Source organism: Phycodurus eques, chromosome 1 (genome assembly GCF_024500275.1).
Source record: "Phycodurus eques isolate BA_2022a chromosome 1, UOR_Pequ_1.1, whole genome shotgun sequence".
Taxonomy (NCBI): domain Eukaryota; kingdom Metazoa; phylum Chordata; class Actinopteri; order Syngnathiformes; family Syngnathidae; genus Phycodurus; species Phycodurus eques.
This window is the reverse complement of record NC_084525.1, coordinates 39,764,444-39,786,536: the sequence shown is the minus strand read 5'-3', so window position 1 is coordinate 39,786,536 and position 22,093 is coordinate 39,764,444. Positions and strand designations below refer to the sequence as shown.

At 41.4% G+C, this 22,093-nt stretch overlaps 1 protein-coding gene across 9 annotated transcripts in view; it reads right to left on the bottom strand.

Moving 5' to 3' along the window:
• LOC133410330 (FERM and PDZ domain-containing protein 4-like) overlaps nucleotides 1-22,093 on the bottom strand; it is a 99,705-nt gene that overhangs the window by 46,764 nt on the left and 30,848 nt on the right. For 2 of the 9 annotated variants that reach the window (XM_061691368.1, XM_061691405.1), the window contains exon 1: nucleotides 7,514-8,070. The exons of 6 other annotated variants lie outside the window; for them this stretch is intronic. In XM_061691368.1, the coding sequence (XP_061547352.1) occupies nucleotides 7,514-7,554 (41 nt within the window). In that variant the 5' untranslated portion in view covers nucleotides 7,555-8,070. Of the gene's footprint in view, nucleotides 1-7,513; nucleotides 8,071-19,922; nucleotides 20,011-22,093 lie in introns of those variants that run through there. One more of the 9 variants, XM_061691414.1, reaches the window with a different exon arrangement.

Below are 22,093 nucleotides of genomic sequence, written 5' to 3'. Positions count from 1 at the left end.
GTTTGACACGTATTCTCCAGAGTGTTTGTCCTCATTCAATTTCTTGCATAACAGTAACGACATCAGGGTAAATACATAAACAGCTTCATAAAGATTGTGTTGCCCTTCAAACTCTGCACTAGAAGTGCATAAATTATCCTAACTACTCATTCAACGCATTACAATCTTTATGTAATTGTAATAAGGATAAAGACATGCAATTGTTCCAACGCTTTCAAAAAAAATCATACATATTCATTAATATCTCAGAAATAACACCATTTATTTTGCTGTCTGCTATTGCGTGAATGCAAAATGGCTGCCTCATCCTGGCACTTCAGCTCACAGAGCCCCCTGGTGTATTGCAAAAACATAATGAGGCTCTCTCCAGTGGCATTGACGTCCCTTGAGTCCCTTGAAAAGCGCTATATAAGAGGTATGCATTATGATGATTATTATTATTATTATTATTATTATTATTATTACCATTATTATCATTATTATTATTATTATTGTTGTTGTTATTATTATTATGATTATTATTAAGAGGGACCCTTTGTAAAATAACCCAAAAAAAAAAAAAGGAACACACACTAGGAAGACACTAAGATGCATTTGTGTTAGTTTTCATGGAAAAGGCATATTCAGCAATAAGAGAAAAATCCTATACAGTATATCCAAAAATTTAATTAGCATCTTCAGTAAACATGTTTTGGACACCTAACGGTAAAAACAGTTTGGCATTAAAAGTTTGAAAAATATTACTTATATATTTTTTTGACCTTTTGAATGATAAAAACTGCCAATAATTCAAATATTCATATCAGTAAAATTAATAGATTTTCAAAAGAAAATTCAGTCTTTACCGTTATTGATCAAATTTTATGAAAATATATATACCATATAGACAAACAAACATTCGCACTCACATTGCTACTTTTGGACGATTTCAAATTCAATTAACCTAACATGCGGGTTTTAGGATGTGGGAGGAACCCAGAGAAACCAGAGAAAACCAATGCAAGCAGAAGATGGGAGAACATGCAAATTCCACACAGAAAACAGAGAGATTTGAACCCAGAACCTCAGAACTGTGAGGCAGGCGTGCTACCTCGTTGAGGAAAATAAACCACACCAGGCATTTGGACGGATGAGGGATAATATTTGTTTTTTAAAAAAAAAGGATCGCTGTGTCATAGCTAAACAATCGTTTAATGATCCCCTTGCTGACTTCCTGATAGGCAGCATAGTGAGTGACTGGGTGAATGTGAATATGAATGGTTGTATGTCTCTGTGTGCCCTGCGGTTAACCGGCGACCAGTCCAGGGTGTCTGTTCTTTGCTCACAACTGAGATAGGCTCCGGTGCCGTAATATGCCTGTTTAACACAAGCAGTATAGAAAACGGATGGATGGCTGTGTTTATTCACTTTACAGTTTTTGCCTTTCCCCGCCATTTTCTTTTGGATTTTGTACCACATGTCTGCAGCTAGTTTCCCCACCAGTTAATTGCCAGTTGACTGCCTGCACTCCTGGGACGTCATGGCACTCAGGCATCGACCAGTTGGTCAATTGGAACGGTTCAAGAAAGACAAGTGGGTCTGCACCCAGCCGCTCAAAACATGACAGCAAATCTGTGGCTCACGGAGTGCGCAAATTTGCACTAAAGGTTATTTGTATTAAAGTAAAACTCATGCAACCACTTTACCCGACAACAGCGTTGTTGGGAGATTAAAACAAAACCAAAACAAAAAAGGTTGATAAGGCTGTTCTGGTGTGGGGTTGAATTTGATTCACACACCACACACAATAATATTAACCTGCACAATCGGATTAAATTAATTAAAAGAAACTTTATGAAATGAATGACTCTGCAAGTGAGGCAAAGGTGAATTATTGTATGCAAACCCTGAATAAGGGGAATAAACCAACTAGGATATTAACAGTAAGACATGTTTGACTTTTGTTTGAGTTTGATTCTTGCATAGTAGAATCCATCCATTTTCTTGCGGGTGTGCTGGCTCAGCTGACTTCAGGCGAGAGGTGGGGTACACCCTGAACTGGTCGCCACCCAGTCACTGAGCACATATAGACAAACAACCATTCACACTCACATTCACACCTATGGGCAATTTAGAGTCTTTAATTAACCTACAATGCATGTTTTTGGGATGTGCGAGGAAACCGGAGTACCTGGCGAAAACCCACGCAGGCACGGGAAGAACATGCAAACGCCACACAAGGGAGGCCAGATTTAAACCTGGGTCCTCAGAACTCTACGTGGGGTCCCGTTGTCTGTGATGATTCTACAACATTCTACAATATTTGTATCATGTTTTGAAGGACAGTCAGTGGGAGTGGGAGACTGATTATTTAGAAGAGGCAATTGTTGTAAATTCACTATTATTGCTATGTTTTGTGCATGCATTGTTATTATACATATATATATATTATTTTACGTCAGGCACCTTGTTGGGCAGCTAGGGCGTCCTTGGAAAGAGGTTTTGTTTGTTCACGGCAATTATTCTTATTGTTGTTTTCAATTCTAGAGTCATTATTGTATGATTATTTTCTGCTACAGGAACAAAAAATAATGTATTTAGTGAGCTTTTTACAAAAGACAAGGGGCAACACTTTGCTTATTTCTAGGTAAAATGCATTATTTCTGTGCGCCACCAAGGGGGCCAGTGCGGGAAATGCATTCACTAAATATCCATCCATCCATCCATTTTCTGAGCCGCTTCTCCTCACTAGGGTCGCGGGCGTGCTGGTGGCCTATCCTAGCTGTCATCGGGCAGGAGGCGGGGTACACCCTGAACTGGTTGCCAGCCAATCGCAGGGCACATATAAACAAACAACCACTCGCACTCACATTCACACCTACGGGCAATTTAGAGTCTCCAATTCATGCATGTTTTTGGGATGCGGGAGGAAAACGGAGTGCCCGGAGAAAACCCACGCAGGCACGGGGAGAACATGCAAACTCCACACAGGCGGGGCCGGGGATTGAACCCGGGTCCTCAAAACTGTGAGGCTGACGCGCTAACCAGTCGGTCACCGTGCCACCTCACTAAATATAAAAATTCAAATACTGAATAATGCAGGAAAATGTTAGATGGGCTGATAGGCTTAATCAGCATTGTGTCATCTCCTCTAGTAGTGACTTGGGTGAAAAGGACTTTTTGTTAACAAAGAGAAAATAGTTACATACTGCAGGTTTAAAGGCCATTCATTGGTATTTGCATAGTTTCAGTGTCCACTGTTAATTTCACATACTGGTGCTCACCACAATGTGGTCGAACAAACACACGAAAAAATATAGCGCTGCTCATTTTCTTTACGCGTTATTGTTAATCGTTCAACCAAATGCTTGCATATGCATAATCTGTGCATACTTAATACAGGTTTATGGGTGCATGCCTACTACACTTCAGTATGCTATGGTGGTATTTGGAGCAGAACTAACTGGTCAACAAGCCTTGCGGTATGCCTGCTGAATATCAGCAAATGACATTTGACTTAGTGTTCTGTCTCTCCATTATCTTTAGATGATGAAAGAAATAACTTTGGGAAAAATGAGTTCATGATGTGGGTTAGGGTAGCTCGACAGAGAGGAGAGAGAGAGTATATACCGTATTTTGTTTTCGAGTCAGCTACATATTACCAAACCAAACACAATGAAACTGAATTTTGCTGTTCGCCCTCTGCAGTCTTTAGCAAAAAGCCACTATCTCCACTTCTGTTTGAATTCTGCTTTCATATGTTCCCGTATCAAGGTGTGATGACATTTTGGAAATGAGGAAATTTGATTGTTTGGTAATAAAACCCTCACCATAAAAACAGACTTAGAGTTAGCGCAGAATTAATTCAGTGACTAAAATAACACTGACTCATTGATGAATTAATGATGACTGGCAAGACTATGTTTGATCAATTAGCCGCAATTTCAAGTGTAGGAGACTTTATAAAAGATGCATATTTTCTCCCATTCTTGCATTCCATCCAACTTTACTGTGTCTAGTAAAACCAAGCTAAAGTAATCAATTATGGAGTATGCTCTTATTTAAGTGGTTTTAACCGTACTCTTGCATGAATTCATCTCTTCATGTTGGCCAAAGCTGTCTGAATTTTTTATGCATTTCAAGAACATTGATTCAGTGACTTAAAAATACAAAAAAAAAAAAATACAATTGAATTTTTCACTGAACAAGTAGAAGCTGCGAGGAGTAATTACTGGTTGGCCTCTATTTTCCCTCATAAGCATGAGGGAAAATATTGTTCATGTGAATAACAAACTAAAGCAAAGGGCTATGTATTAAATTGTCTATGCCTCTAAAGGTGACACATATTAACCAGAAAATCTTTTCCCAATCTCCAGTCAACTGGCATATTTTCTGATTTGCAGGAAGGAATGTCATTCGGGAATCAAAGAGTTGTTTAGGAGATGACATCATTGTATATAAAACCATAGTAGTAGGTTCATATCTTTACAAATGTATAGAACAATTTGGATAAAAGATCAAATTTATTTTCTTGTCAAAGGCAAGAAAAAGCACAAAGTACACCTCTCCAGTAATGTCTGGTGTGTGACATGATTGGATTTATGGACATACATAACAGAACATGGGCAGTAGTGACAATTAAGGACCAGTGAAAACAATTAAAACATTTTTTTAAATAAAAGAGCTTTAGAAATAATAATGAAAAAGGTTCAGAAAAACATGCACCTAAAAATGTGTTTAGGTTTAATAACTGAATCAAAAAAAAAACAAAAAAAAGATGATCAAACCGGAGGATGCATACAAAGCGAGAAATTGTGATATTTCATATTCAAAATGAAACAACCATGCAGCCCTCTTGCAATTATTGCAAATCAAATCCCTTTGGAGGATTATCCCATTTCAAATCAAGACCACTGTGCTTCTTGAAGGGTTACAAATTGTAGATAGAAATATTGAGTGACACACTGCGCATACATAGTTGTGGCTATGTGAGGAAAAAACGATATGAATTTATGGCAATTCGATATCCATGGACAGTATTTGCTTTCCACCATGTCTACACCGATTTTATATAATGCTAGCTGACCTTCTCCAAACTGGAATCCAAAAAAATAGCGATTTAGGAAGTTTATCTAATGCTTGGTATGTTTCATCTTCCCAACTATTTACATGACTTCAACATTTGACGTTTTGTCTTTACTTTGAGGTTGTGAAGGAGAACTAATGTTTTGATTGTTTGTTGTTGGGCACAGCCCATATAATCCTAGGATATTAAAGATAAACTACATACATTGGGTTCAACCAATTGTGCAAAAAGTATCTTCACACTTAAAGCCAAAATGCTTCTGACTTACTCCATACTAGTAATTACTCTAAATATTATTTGGTCAGATGGTTCTGAGTACAATGGAACTTTACCCTCAGAGATAGCAGCATGCAATGGCATAGAGCAGAGGGAAATCTGGCACACGTTACCTTAATCTGTTATTCAGTGCACAAACAAGCCCTGCTGGGCTGATTCTGCAGCAAAATGCCAACACACTACAGTCGAACTTCTTCCACTGCAAACACCAATGTGGCCTTTTGGCTTTCTGTGAGCGGGTTCAAGAGTTGACAATGGATCCGGAGGCAATGACAAAGTAAGAGAGGAGGACCACACATCGGTCCTGCTCGCTTCCTTGGCTATCGCTTGAATGATATGCGACAAGCATAAAAGAAGCTGCAACTACTCATTAAAGTTTAGAGGGATCATTTGCCCTGTGTGAGGTATGCAAAACAAGGCACACAAAAAAAAAACATAATAGCCATCTGGAAACCAAGCAACTGCCAACAATACCACTTCTCTGGTATCTGTATGCTGTTATTTGAATAATTGAGCCAGATGTTTCAGAGTTTTTATGACAAGCATTATAGCACAACGATGAAATATGCAACTCTTGGAAATTGGAAGCCAAGCACATAAAATGTGCTGATACAACTATGCAGGACTTTGCAATGAGCAGCATCACTAATGTGAGGACATGCAATTATCATATAAATTAATGTGAACTGTGCCTAAACTGTGATAAACAGGATAAAACCACAACGAGATGGGATTGTTTGCCCGAATCTCTCATTATTGCTCGGCTGAGTCTCTGAATGGGCCTTCGATTTTGTCACATTTCAGGAAGCGGTTGGCTTTTGACAGTGAAAGGGCTGTTGGCTGTTAGCTCACATCACAAGAGGGATGAATCACCGTGGCCATGGGTCATTCTGGGATGTGTTTCCATGTTCTCCCGGTGCTTGTGTGGGTTCTATCCAAGTACTCCAGCATTCTCTCTCAGTTTGTCTTTATGTGTCAGTCTTGTGATTGACTGCTGATCAGTCCAAGGTGTGCGTCGACTTATCAAAAACAGTATTTAGTGGTTTTACTATTATCCCTCAGACTTTCTCAGGGCTCCTACAGTTGTTTTTTTCTCTGTGTGTGTGATTGAAAACATTGACTGAGCCCCTTCGTCAATCAGTACATATATGTATATACATATACATACATATTGCTCACCTTTGCTAATGAGGATCAGCTATTACATGCTTGAAATCAATGAGGAAATTAAATTCCTGACACAGGTTAACAACTTGAAGATCAATCACACTTGGACTATTTTTAAGAAACATTCACATAAATAATGTACTGTGTTGGTAAAAAAAAAAAATCAAAATAATAATAAAACAATACATTACAATACAATACATCCATCCATTTTCTGAGCCGCTTCTCCTCACTAGGGTCGCGGGCGTGCTGGAGCCTATCCCAGCTATCATTGGGCAGGAGGCGGGGTACACCCTGAACTGGTTGACAGCCAATCGCAGGGCACATACAAACAAACAACCATTCGCACTCACATTCACACCTACGGGCAATTTAGAGTTGTCAATTAACCTACCATGCATGTTTTTGGGATGTGGGAGGAAACCGGAGTGCCCGGAGAAAACCCACACAGGCACGGGGGAGAACATGCAAACTCCACACAGGCGGGGCCGGGGATTGAACCCCGGTCCTCAGAACTGTGAGGCAAACCCTGGGTGTACCCCGCCTCCTGCCCGATGACAGCTGGGATAGGCTCCAGCACACCCGCGACCCTAGTGAGGAAAAGCGGCTCAGAAAATGGATGGATGGATGGATTGCTCAACCATGTCACACTTAAAATCATAAAACATACACAACATTAATGAGTCTGTGAATTGCTTTAAGAGCAAATTAGTTTATTAGAAATATTGCTTAAGGCCCCATGTGTCTAAGTGCACAACACGCATAAAAAAATGCTATCGTATAAAGTAAAAGTGTATAAAAGTGTCTTGGAGCCCAAGACGGTGATAGTTATTCAACAGTAGAATTGTATTTGTTCTGGCTTGACACAGCATTACCATCAGTGCCTTGGTCAATTTTCTCTCAACATTGGAACAATTATGGGGCTGTTCCTTGGAGGTGTGATGAGCTTTTAAACAACTACCTGCATGTGATAAATGACGGCTGCAAAACCAAAGACACACTTACCCAGAGGAACTTTGCATCTTGGAAAACCCAAACGTATCCATGTGGTCCTGCTACCATGCGATATGTCCCGAAAATCAGACGCTCCACATTCTGATGCTAAAAACCGTATCCAAATTCCTCCCACAGTTTCAACCAGTTTCAACCCGGATCCATATCAGTAGTCAACAAAAGCCTTTGAGAAGGACATGAGTTCTTGTAACAGCTTGGACAAACTCAGAAGATCGATGAGGCTGAATTTGCCAACCTGTGCACTGAAAATCCAGATTCGCAATCCTGCTGTTAATTTTTTTGTGAGGAAAGAGAGTCCCGTCTCTCTGAGCCCTTTCTGCTGCATCCCATCTTGCATAGTTTGGCTGCAGTGAGCCTGTGTGAGTGCTCTCCATCTCAGGGTGTGGGGAGGTGCAGCAAAAAGGGAGGAGGGAGAGAACTAGCGTGTACGAGGGATGGGACAGAACAGGAGGGAGGAAGGGAAGGACAGAGGGAAGGACTAGATAGGATTGAATGCATGATGAATGCTCTCTGGCTTGGTCTTCTCTTACCGGCTGTGCTGAGCCACAAGTTCCTTTGGAGGCCAGAGAGGGAAGCAGAGGAAAGAGGCTTTGAGATGAAGGAATGAACATGAAAGATGGCTGGGGGGTAAATGAAACTGCATCAAACGCTTGAATAAGATGATGACTCTGTGGGGGAGCCATGAGGAGAGCCATGGTGATTGGCAGAGCAATAGCTGACTCTTTGTGTTTTTCTCCAGTATAGTTTAAGTGAGCTTGCAAGACATCACATGACTCATGCAAGCATTCATTCTGTCTTCGATAGATGTCTTTGAAAAAAGACATTTACCATCAAGTGAAAGAGAAAGTACAGTACAGTAACTGCAGCTTTTTAATGTTGGAAAATTGCCGATCATTTTAACGTCTGCTATCTGTATGCGAGATCATGTCAGCTTCAACAGCTCCACAGAGAAAATCCAGCACTCAATATTCCTTCTTTGCGTCATGCTGCTGTTAACACATTTTGGTTCCAGGTGTCAGATGGAAGTGATGATTTTCTGTTGACCAGTCAACCAAATGCTACCTCCACCCTTTCGGTCAGGGGTTCTCAAACATTTTGCGTCCAGCAACCCATCATAAATCTAACACAAATTTGACCCCCTGTTTAGGCCTTAAATCCATAGGAATTGAATACTTCAACCTAAATATTCATTATCTACTTAATAAACCAAATTAACTTGATCAAAGTCAATATTTACATATCGTCGCTTGCTAGAAATGCTGCACGCATACAGTTTATCCAACGACACATCACAATCATATCAGTAGGGATAGTACCGGTATGGTACTGGGGAATTGATAACGGTACTCAATGGTAGCAATTTACAATACTTTTGAGTGTGTTTATGTGCTAATAAATCCATCCATCCATCCATCGAATTTCTACACCGCTTATTCTCACTAGGGTCGCGGGTATGCTGGAGCCTATTCCAGCTAACTGGAGGCGGGAGGCGGGGTGCACCCCTAACAGTCGCAGGGCACATATAAACAAACAACCATTCGCACTCACATTCATACCTACGGGCAATTTGGAGTCTTCAATTAACCTACTGTGCATGTTTTCAGGATGTGGGTGAACCCGGAGAAAACCCACACAGGCACGGAAAGAATACATGCAAACTCCACACAGGCGAGGCCGGATTTGAACCCAGGTCCTCAGAACTGTGAGGTGGATGTGCTAACCAGTCGACCACCGTGCCGCCCGTGGTAATAAATAAAAAAAATTTAAAAAATAACATAAATAAATAAATATCTGTACCTATTTTTAGCGATTTACTCACGATCTCATATGACTTTAAACCAATTTGTCAGACTCGGCTTGCTCGATCTAACACACTACAACCCCAAAGCAGTAGTTAAACAGCCTTTAGCTGTCTGCAGCTTATTGCCTCGCCACTATTTAGCCAGAAGCTAGCTTCGCCGGTAGGGCTCACCTGTATCTGAATTCCCTCCGTACTCTGTGGCTGAACAGCCTTCTGATGTGCCCCACGAAGCACTACTGCTTGGAACAGTCTGCTCCTACCCTGCCATCTCCAATGGATGCTTACCTGTGCCCACAGATTGCCGTCAATACAGAGGACGTCACCCACACAGCAAAAAAACACAAACCACCATTCTGTTAACTCATACTTATAATTTTACATTACACATCTAACAGTGTCTTAAAAATCACTTACAGATGCTCCTTTGTCGTTTTTTGCCAAAGTTTATCATTGGCCCAACATTGCGTCCGTTTGCAATAAATGTCTTCAAAAATGCTCGACATAAAATTTCTGCCTCGGCGCAAATATGGTTCTGGGCTGAACTTTTTGAATTTGTTTTGGTCCTGGTGGAGCTTCGAGCCAGAAATTTTATGTCGAGCATTTTTGAAGTAGCCGAGTTATTCGACTTTTTTCCCCCCCTCAGTCCTAATTTCAAGGTCTTACTCGCCATCTACAAGTCCCACTTCCAAGCTAAACATGCTTTCCCCTGCTCCAGCTCACCTCTGCTGACTTGATCCTCAAATATTTAAACATTTTCCATTTCATGCATTTCAAAAGACTGTTTTGCGTTTGTCGTCAGCTGGCTGTTAAGCATGTTTGAGTACCCAGAAAAGAGCTATGCAACTGTAATGTATTATTACCAAAAGAAAATGTCTGCCATACCGAAATAAATCAGCTTTAATGGATTCTCAAATAGAATATTTAATTGTTTGAGTATATGCGTGCAAATCACAAAAGGCTAAACTGGAATACATACAACCAGGCTTAGTTAATAATCTCTTAGCTAGCACATCACTAGTCTTGTCACCACTGTTCCAGCCAATTTATTTAAGACCAGTGATGCACGCAATCAAGAGAGAAACAACACAATGATGCTATTTCCAGATGCTGCAGAGCTGCAGGTTGCAGTCAAATCTGGTTGCTGTTAATTTTAACAACCATAATACAGTAATAATGAGACATAAATGCAGTAAAGCCATTCATGCAGTCAAATACAGTAGCTATAACTGCAAACTACAACCACAAGCAAAGTAATGAACAATAAATTAATACAAGTCAATCAAAACTGGAAACTTGTGTGGGGGGAAAAAACATCTTGCTACATGATCTTGCTTAAAAGAATAAAATTTTATGCAAATGTTTAATTTCTACATTCCACTGCACATCCGTTATGCCAAATACACATCACAAAATGTACTGCAGAGATAATGAGAACACACTTTCTGCATATGCTGCACATTCTTTCATCAGATGTACAGACCTTTTGTAAAATCCTGCAAAATTGAGGTAATATTATTGCATATGAAGTTATGAACATAGAGAATATAGAACATTCAGGGTTTTTTGTTATTTAATGAAATAACCTAATTAAAGTACTGTTCACAATGTCCATTTTTAACCAACCATGTTTAACTTTTGAGTACAGTACTTCCAAAAGTCATGAAAGGTTTCCGGAAAGTTTCCAGAACTGTACTTGGCACTTCACAAAAATTTGCTTTATTATCTCTGGAAAGACATAATTTGGATATGGCACTCAAATTAGATATCATTAGGTTTTGTAGGTGTCTGTAATGTTGTGGCCTTTGAGTGTATGTCCAAAATGGTTTTCTTTCGACCTGCATTCCACTTCCGGATAGACAGGAATCCTTTCACCTACCAATTGAGCTCACATGTCTTGACAAATGTAGCATTAATGTGCTGAGTTAGCAAAAATAAAAGTTAGCCTTGGCCCTGAAGACATTTACTGTATGCTGATAAAAGGCAATATATGTGTCTCCTCCTTAGTGTAAGAGGCAGGTCGTCATCATGCCTGGAGAAAACACACACCTACACACACACACACACACGATTCCTTAAGGACACTTGTCCCTTCAGTGGCGTCTCACACACACATAGACACACACACACACACACATTTATATATACACACACCTACAAAAGACTCGCCAGTGCATCAGACATGAAAATACCTTTTCCTTTCATAATTTTGTGTGTGTGACGACAGATTTCTGAAGCACAAGTAGAGAGACGAATAACCGTGGGTCCTTTTTTTTTTTAATCATTTAATTTGTTGTTGTCATTTTATTTCCAACACATAAAAGCCACTTTGGGATGGATGGTTGTACAACGACAATTCCAATGATGTTGGGACGTTGTGTTAAACATAAATAGAAACTGAATACAATGATTTGCAAATCATGTTCAACCTATATTTAATTGAATACACTACAAAGACAAGATATTTAATGTTCAAACTGATAAACTAAGTGCTAGAGGACTCTGCATCTTTTTGCACAATTGTCAAAAAAAAATAAAAATAAAAAAAATTACCGGCATTACCAGATAACTAGCAACCCTTTACTGCTCAGTGACTGTTTTTTTTTTTTTTTTTGTCAATGTCTTTCTGTCTCCAAAGTGTTCTGTAAATTGACTGTCTGTTGTCGTACGAGAGCGGCTCCAACTACCGGAGACGAATTCCTTGTGTGTTTTTTGGACATACTTGGCAAATAAAGATGATTCTGATTCTGATTTATTGTTTTCAGCAAATAATCATTAACTTACAATTTTATCGCTGCAACACGTTCCAAAAAAGCTGGGACAGGTGGCAAAAAAGACTGAGAAAGTTGAGGAATGCTCATCAAACCTGTTTTGAACGTCCCACAGGCAATTATTGTTACAATAGCCATTGCACAGCCTTTATAGCCTTAAACATCCCAGCAGAGTTGATTCAACCACTCTCACCCACACATTATGCAATGCATCCATGTTATATTGGTCATATTGTCCAGGGTCACTGGTGAACCTATCCTAACTCACAGGGCACAGATACAGACAATCATTTAGACTGGTTCACTGACACCTATGGGCAATTTAGAGTCTACAATGGGCTCTTTGCTATGACGTCATTTTTGTTGCCGATCAGCTCAACCTTTTCCAGCTCTGCTCAATATGACAGCCGTGTATTCATAGTTTTGAGTAAAGAGGCAAGTATGAGTCTTATAAAATATCGATATATAGTTGTTGTCATTCCATTATGATTTTGAACAAACTCATGATTACATGGATTGCTCTGTCCTGGCATCTTCATGAAAATATTAAATTATGAGGAGAAAAAAAGAAATACTACAACAAAGAACTAACTAAAATTTGGGATTACAAAGATTTGTCGGATACGATAACGATATTATATTCTATACAAAGGTAAAATGGGAAAAAGCTGCCCATAATGTTAAGCAATATTAAGCAATGGTAATGTTAAGCTATGTTTAGACTGTGAGGTTTTATGTGCTTCTTCATGGATCTGAAGCAGAAAGTCCAGCCACTTACCCTGTAAATACACATAGAACAAAATGTAAGATATTTTCAGTTTAAATAACTCCAATTTTCATAGGCTATTAAAATTAACACATTGGTACTCGCATATTCTACCACTAACCGGTGGTGTTTATTTGCATATTGATAACCTATATCTAACATAACCACAGCGTTATGCCGCAATCAGACTACAAGTTTTTCGCCCGAATATTGTACCGATAAATTATTGCAGGCGATTTCCCAGATTGTCGGGAACAACAAAATTTAGTGTGACATAATCCATGAACATAAACAATTTGGCCATACGAGAGCCCAATGACCCCAAAATGAAAAGTGTAGCATGTTTAATTTTTCGGATATCTTCTGTGTAGTGTGACATATCAACGACAATGCTCCGACAGCACACCTTGACATCGACCAGTAGGGTTGTGTATTGAGCCTGGCGCATCGCCTTCCATGCTTGCCATTGTCAACATACTTGGGTGCCTGTGTCAACATTTATTCACATGCACGAATCATCCATCCATCCATCCATTTTCTGAGACGCTTCTCCTCACTAGGGGCGACCCTAGCACGCCCGCGAGGCGTGCTAGGAGCCTATCCCAGCTATCATCGGGCAGGAGGCGGGGTACATCCTGAACTGGTTGCCAGCCAATCGCAGGGCACATACAAACAAACAACCATTCGCACCCACATTCACACCTACGGGCAATTTTGAGTTGTCAATTAACCTACCGTGCATGTTTTTGGGATGTGGGAGGAAACCGGAGTGTCTGGAGAAAACCCACGCAGGCACGGGGAGAACATGCAAACTCCACAGTCCTCAGAACTGTGAGGCAGACGCTCTAACCAGTCAGCCACCGATGCACGAGTCAATGTTTACCAAAGCTTTAAAGTATGATTCGACAGAACAATGGCATGTTTACGTCCAAACTTTAGTGCTAGCACGAGCTTGCTAGGCTACATAGCATTTTGTTGCCTGCTTGTGATCCCTATCATATTAAAAGTATGTGAACATACCTCAAGCAATCCTTGAATGGCTAGCCCAAAACATCATCTCTTGAGCACCCATGATCCATTGTTTGACAACAACTTGTTGTCGCTGTAGTAACGGTTGTATCCAGTTGTGGTGAAAGGTGACACGTTTTCTGGTCATGCCTCCCTGACAGTGTTTGATTTGACAAGATAAAGCCCAGTGATTGTAAAAGATTGGAATGCGTGTTGTGCAATTAGACCTCATCAGAATAAATGTCGTGTAGTATTGCCGCTGTCTGACCGAGATATGGCAAGATTTTATGGCAGTAGTCTGACATAGTGCAAGCCCAAATTTGTCTTGTAGTCTGATTCAGGCATGAGGAATAATATTGACTTCAGTCTTCATATCAGCGGATGTAAGAAGAGGAATACATTAAAGCTTTTCTCTAACTTGGTGCTCGATGTTTTGGAGGAGGACTTTACAAAGATGATGTATGTCAGTGATAGTCCTGTAAACACGGTATGTAGAATAACGCAAACTGGAAAAAGTTTTGTCGTATTTCAAGCCCATTAACCTAACATGCATGTTCTGGGAAAGTGGGAGGAAAGTTGGAGTACCCAGAGAAAACTGACAGAAACACATGGAAACATGCAAAATCCACACATTAAGGCTTGGGCTGACATTTGAACCCGGATCAGATGCTTTTGACTCTGAGGCAGACAAGCTACCCACATGCCCACTATAACGCTTCCCTGTCAAAAAGCTTGGAGGATGGACAATGTAAAATGGCAAGCTTTTCTGAAAATACTCTAAGAATCAATAATTACTACTTACTTATCTTCTTTTTACAGCCCTCTTGAAATAAGCTGTTCTATTGCAGTCAAGCTATTATTATGTCTCATTGACATGAGTCACTGCTCAACTCACCCCGTCGACTGAGAGAAGGGCTATGTATTACCATGATGATGATTAGCTGTTTTTAGCCCTGAATCAGAATTTTACTTTGGAAGAAAAAAGCTAGGTTAAAGCCTGACAGACAGTAAAAGCATTGATTGTATTTTCCCTCTTTGAGGCGGCGCTACATCACCCCGACTGTGCGGATATGTACATCCAGTGCATGCAATGGACACATTGCTATAACATACATAACGTAATTTCTCGTGTATAATGCGTACCCATGTACAATGCGCAACCCCAAAGTTGACCTCAAAATTCTGGAAAACCCTTCAACCTATGTATAATGCATTTTCACAATGTGTGATATTATCAAAACATTAAGTATTATCTGTATTTAGTTTGTTTTTTCAAATAATTATTCTGAAGTTAAGCACTTTATTTGAACACATAATACTTTATTTTTATTTACTTGCTCTTATTTTGACATTCACAGCCCCTACTTTTATTTTGTAAATGAGAATGAGTTGTGCTCATATGTTTGATTACCCAGGCAGAATTTGTAAGATGTGTACAATTCTTTAATGAAAATATGAAGGGCCAGGCGAAACACATTTAATTTAATTTTAATGGGATTCAAATTAAACGGTCAAGCATTTCAGAAAAGCATTATAATTAAACAAAACATAACCACCCCTCCTTGAGCCGTCACCTTATCGTGGTGGAGGGGTTTGTGTGTCCCAATGATCCTAGGAGCTAAGTTGTCTGGGGCTTTATGCCCCTGGCAGGGTCACCCATGGCAAACAGGTCCAAGGTGAGGGACCAGACAAAGCACGGCTCAAAGACCCCTAATGAAGAAGACAAATTATGGACTCAGGTTTCCCTTGCCCAGACGCGGGTCACCGGGGCCCCCCTGTGGAGCCAAGCCTGGAGTTGGGGCTCGAAGGAGAGTGCCTGGTGGCTGTGCCCGGCCGGGCACAGCCCGAAAGGGTAACGTGGGTCCCCCTTCCCATGGGCTCACCACCTGTGGGAGGGGCCATAGGGGTCGGGTGCAGTGCGAGCTGGGCGGTGGCTGAAGGCAGGGACCTTGGCGATCCGATCCCCGGGTACAGAAGCTGGCTCTAGGGACGTGGAATGTCACCTCTCTGGCAGGGAGCCCGAGCTAGTGTGTGAGGTCAAGAAGTTCCGACTAGATATAATATATATATATATATATATATATATAAAATATATATATATATATATAGCGCGGCACGGTGGACAACTGGTTAGAGCGTCTGCCTCACAGTTCTGAGGACCGGGGTTCAATCTCTGCCCCGCCTGTGTGGAGTTTGCATGTTCTCCCCGTGCCAAAAAACATGCATGGTAGGTTAATTGAAGACTCTAAATTGCCCGTAGGCGTGAATGTGAGTGCTGATGGTTGTTTGCTTATGTGTGCCCTGCGATTGGCTGGAAACCAGATCAGGGTGTACCCCGCCTCCTACCCGAAGATAGCTGGGATAGGCTCCAGCACGCCTGTGACCCTTGTGAGGATAAGCGGCTTGGAAAATGGACGTATGGATGGATATGTATATAAATATGTACCTGTCATATTGAAATGAAAGTGTAGGCGACACCTTTTTCATTACCACTGGGTGGCATACTAGAATGGAAGTGTACAACTTTTTCATAACCTCTAGAGGGCGGTGCCCTATTGGAATGGAAGTGTACAGCTTTTTAATAACCTCTAGATGGCAGCATACATTTAAAAAATTTGAAAGTCTGTCATTTTCTCCTATACCTATGTATAATGGTTCACACTTTCCAAGTATGTGCTGCCCTGTTTGCTGATGGTAATCGGTGAATCCCAGCAACACTGCAGCTCTGCTGAGCTTTTAGTTTTGACTATTAAAATGTATTGTCATACATTTTTTGTAATTGTTATGGTAGTTAATAAATCAAGTACAGTGAATCCGAAATCTGATCAGACTCTGGAGTCATTATTTGTCTAGATGGTCGTGTGTGAGCCCTTTTGATTCAGAGAAATCGTTTCCCCCATTTTTAGCCGACAACACATTATAGTTTCCGCGTAGCACAGTTGTCGTCTCTGAGAAAAGGTAATGGCAGAATTTTTCCCAGCCTAGCCAGCCAAGTCACCAGAGGAGAAAGTCAATGTATGAGCAGTATTATTTAAAGGGCCTATCTCACTGGCCTGGAGACAAGTTGGTGACCTGATGGCGACTCAAGTCTCCACTGGTTGGCGAGACAGCTTTGTGATGCCAAGTCTCTTGGAGACTAGCCGGGTCACCAAGGAGTCATGGTTTTTTTGGAGACCATTTGGAGACTCATGTACACGCTAACTACATTGAAAAAGCTTAACATACAGGTAGCTTATTGTCAAACCGCATTGTACAAGTAGTTACGGTTGGGCCGTTATGACTTTAACACTATAAATACATTTGAATTGCCTCATCATCGTATTACATATACACAACAACTTGATGGATAACTAAGTTTGAAATCAGAAGTAGGTATAATACTTCTTATATGTTCAACTGTTGTTCCAGTAATTGTAAAAAGGGTTTCATTCACAAAAAGAGGTTTAAATATACAAACGTTATTTATTACACATGACAATTAGAAATTTTGATTCAGATTTTAGCAAGAATGATGGAGGTTGACACACATGATTTGCTTTCGCTGGTCACATAAAATGATATGGTGGGCTGGATCTGGCCCCCGAGCCTTGAGTTTGACATCTGTGGCTTATTGTCACAAAACTGCTATCAATCGTCACAAATTTATGTGGGCATCTCTTCTTATGCCCACATCAACCTCTGAAAATATCAGAACGACCACACCAATATTGGGGATTTTAACCATTTTTCCTCTCCATACGCTCAATCGAGACAAAAAGCTTAATGTTGCTTAATGTCACAAAACTGCGATCAATCGTCACCGACATGTATGTGGACATCTCTACTGATGCCCACTTCAACCTCTGAAAATATCAAAACAACGACCCAGTATTTTGGATTTTATGGATGTTAAAATTATAGCGGACTTAATCGGTGTCCGTGCTCAGGCACCGGAGCATGGACGCCAGTGAAACTTAAGGACATGTTGCCTATTTGAGAGTTTGACAGCAAAAGAGTTGACTGCTTAAAAAAATATTAATTTATTTTCGCTGTCGAACTCTCAAGTGAGAGGCAAGCTCCAGCTGCACCTGCAGCTATGCACCTGCACGCAACAAGCACTGCACCTGCCACACATTATTCGTTTTTCTTCGATTGTAATGTTTTTATAAATGTGTGAAGCCATAATTGAAATTACGATTAAAATTTGATTAAATGCCCAGACCATACGTTAACAGTACTTTGAAATTAGTTCATCTGATTTACGAGCTGTTAAGTCAATGTGTCTGGATTAGTAAATTACACATAGAAACCGATGTCTCGCTCTCTGTATACTATCAGTCAATATTAAATTTCCATCACTGTATTTTTAAACACACACACACACGTACAAAAACATAAGTTGTTTATTTATTTAAAGAATTACAGCTGGATGGACGACTGGTTAGAGCGTCTGCCTCACAGTTCTGAGGACCGGGGTACAATCCCTGGCCCCGCCTGTGTGGAGTTTGCATGTTCTCCCCGTGCCTGCGTGGGTTTACTCACATCCCAAAAACATGCATGGTAGGTTAATTGACAACTCTAAAATTGCTTATGGGTGTGAATGTGAGTGCGAATGGTTGTTTGTTTATATGTGCCCTGCAATTGGCTGGCAACCAGTTCAGGGTGTACCCCGCCTCCTGCCCGATGATAGCTGGGATAGGCTCCAGCACGCCCGCGACCCTAGTGAGAAGAAGCGGCTCAGAAAATGGATGGATGCATGAATGGATGGATGAATTACAGCTGTACTGTAGGCCGATATCAGTGACTTATGGGTGAATTGGTTGTCACTTTGTTTGGAGATTTCTCCGAGACATCGTCCTGGTGAGAGCACAAGCAATATTTTGGTTTCCCGGGTTGCTGGAGTTGCTGCCAGGCCCTTAAATTAGCCCACTTGTCTTGTCACAACTGAGACAAAGGGTGAGTGGAACATTTGAACGACACATTTTTGGATATAGGCATGACAAAAAAATTTACTTAGTTGTATAATTTCACACTTGATAGTTGATTGGTGGGCAGGCACAATTATTTGTAAACATGCAATCAAAAAGTAAATGTGAATTATTTATCATTTATTATTAACTAATATTATTAAAACATTTTAAATAAAATTATTAAATAATGAAAATTATTTATAATTAACCAAGATGGCGCCTACATGGGTGGTATCTACCTAGGTATCTAGTGTTGGGGATCGAGAATCGAGAACCCATTGGAACTGGGATTAACATTTCGATTCTCCCACAATGGTTAAAATTTTAAAAATTCGGTTCCAAGTTTCGATCCCTCCAGTCCGCCGACCCCGAAGAAGAAAGTGGTGAAGAAGAACGCACACAAAGACGTGCTTGTGCCAAACGGTGGCGGCGAACAAAAGTGATTCTTAACTTTGTTAAAATAAATCAGAATCAGAATCATCTTTATTTGCCAAGTATGTCCAAAAAACACACAAGGAATTTGTCTCCGGTGGTTGGAGCCGCTGTAGTACGACAACAGACTTTTGAGACATAAAGACATTGACAAAAAACAGTCACTGAGCAATAAAGGGTTGCTAGTTATCCGGTAATGCCGGTACATTTATTTATTTATTTATTTATTTGACAATTGTGCAAAAAGATGCAGAGTCCTCTAGCACTTAGAGCAGTTTGAAAGACTGATATTGCAATAGTCCGGTCCAATGACCATTGTGCAAAGGGCGCCGAGACTTCAAGCGAGTAGTGCGATAATCTGGGACAATGTTGATTGTGCAAATGGTGCAGATAGTCCTCAATCAGTGTGCAAATGGAGCAGATGCTACTCTGGCATGAGTGGCCAGTATTGGTCAACAACAGATATGCAAATAGTGCAGCATGGTGAGACTACTACAGTGAGTGCACGAGTAATATATAATTGGCCCCACAGAAATGTGACAACAAACCCAAGTCAAAAAATTGCCAGCATGTTGTAATGGAATTGTAGGTTAGGTGTTTAAGAAGTTGATTGCAAGAGGGAAGAAGCTGTTGGAATGTCTGCTAGTTGTAGTTTGCATTGATCGGTAGCGCCTACCTGAGGGAAGGAGCTGGAAGAGATGGTGACCGGGATGTGGAGGGTCCGAGAGGATTTTACACGCTCTTGTCTTAGCTCTGGCAGCATGCAAGCCCTCAAGGGTGAGTAGGGGGGTACCGACAACCCTTTTGCAGTTTTGATTGTCCGTTGCAGTCAGAGTTTGTCCTTTTTTGTAGCATCACCAAACCAGACTGTAATGGAAGAACACAGGACTGATTCAATGACCGCTGTGTAGAACTGCCTCAGCAGCTCCTGTGGCAGGGGGTGCTTCCTCATAAGCCGCAGGATGTACATCCTCTGCTGGGCCTTTTTGAGGACGGAGTTGATGTTGGTCGCCCACTTCAGGTCCTGAGAGATTGTAATACCCAGGAACTTGAAGGTCTCAACAGTTAACACAGGGCAGCTGGACAGCATGAGAGGCAGCTGTGGTGAGAAGGAGGAGGAGAGTTTCCTGAAGTCCACAATCATCTCTACCGTCTTGAGCATAGACCTGTTGCTTGAGGGACAGCTGTGGCGAAGGATGCCTTCTGAAGTCCATGATCAGCTCAGTGTTCAGCTCCAGGTTGTGTCGGCCGCACCACAGCTCCAGCCACTCCACTTCCTCTCGATATGCAGACTCGTCATCGTCCTTGATGAGGCCGATTACAGTGGCCACGAACAGGATCCTCGCGTAGGTCACTGCACCGTTGAGGTGTTCTAGGATGAAGTGCAGTCCCATGTTGACTGCATCATCCGCAGACCTGTTCGCTCGGTAGGCAAACTGCAGGGGGTCCAGCAGGGGACCTGTGACGCTCTTGAGGTGGTCCAGCACGAGACGTTCAAAGGACTTCATGACCACAGATGTCAAGGCGACCGGCCTGTAGTTATTTAGACCCGAGATTGTAGGTTTCTTGGGGACTGGAATGATCGTGGAGCGTTTGAAACAGGATGATACTTCGCACAGTTCCAGAGATCTATTGAATATCTGTGTGAAGACCGGAGCGAGCCGGTCCGCGCAGACTTTGAGGCAGGATGGGGACACATGGTCTGGGCCTGCCACTTTGTTAATCTTTTGTTATTTGAAGATGCGTCTCACATCCTTAACGCAGAAGTCAGAGGTGTGGTAGTGGTCGGTGGTGCGGCTGGCTGGGTGTGGGGTGTGAAAGTGACCTTTTCAAATCTGCAGTAGAAGGCATTCAAGTCGTTGGCTAGTGTGCTATTGTTCTCAGCTTGCGGGGATCATCGCTTGTAATTTGTCAGCGATTGGAATGCATGCCAGACTGATTTAGAGTCGTTAGCGCTAAACTGTTTTTCCAACTTTGCTGCACAGTTCCTCTTTGCAATGTTAATTTCTTTAGTCAGCAGGTTTCTAGCGCGATTATACAGGGCCCTGTCCCCGCTCTGATATGCGTCCTCCTTGGCTTGGCGAAGCTGCTTAAGTTTGGCAGTGAACCACGTCTTGTTGTTGTTGAATGTTCGAAATGACTTTGTTTCTTCACAGAAACTGATATAGGATGTGACAGTGTCCGTATATTCATCCAGGCTGCCAGCTGAATTTTCAAAGACACTCCAGTCTGTGCAATATAAACAGCTTTGAAGTTCCATCTTTGCTTTATTGCTCCACTTTTTCACTGTTTTCACTGTAGGCTTCGCGCATTTAAGTTCTTGCCTGTACGTCGGTATTAAGTGAATTAAGAAGTGATCAGACAAGCCCAGGGCTGCACGAGGTATAGCACGGTATGCTTTTTTATAGCGTAGTATAGCAGTGGTTCAAAAATGTTATTTTGCCTAGTAGGACAGTCGATGTGCTGCTTGTATTTAGGGAGTTCGTGGTTGAGTTTAGCTTTGTTAAAGTCCCCGAGAATAATGAGGGGTAAGTCCGGGTGTTTTTTTTCAACTTCGTTGACTTGTTCGGCGAGCGTTAGCAGTGCGGTGTTCATGTTAGCTTGAGGCGGGATGTACACGCCAGCCAGGATGAATGATGCGAACTCACGCGGCGAGTAGAATGGCTTACAGTTCAAAAACAGCGACTCCAAATGCGGGTGGCAGTGTGTGCTGAGCTCCGTGACGTCCGTACACCATTTTTCGTTGATATAGAAGCATTGGAGATATAGAAGCAAGATTATATTGTGCAAAGGATGCTTTCGCGATGTGTTGTATGATGTGCTCCCTCTTGCTCCGAGCCTCAGCCT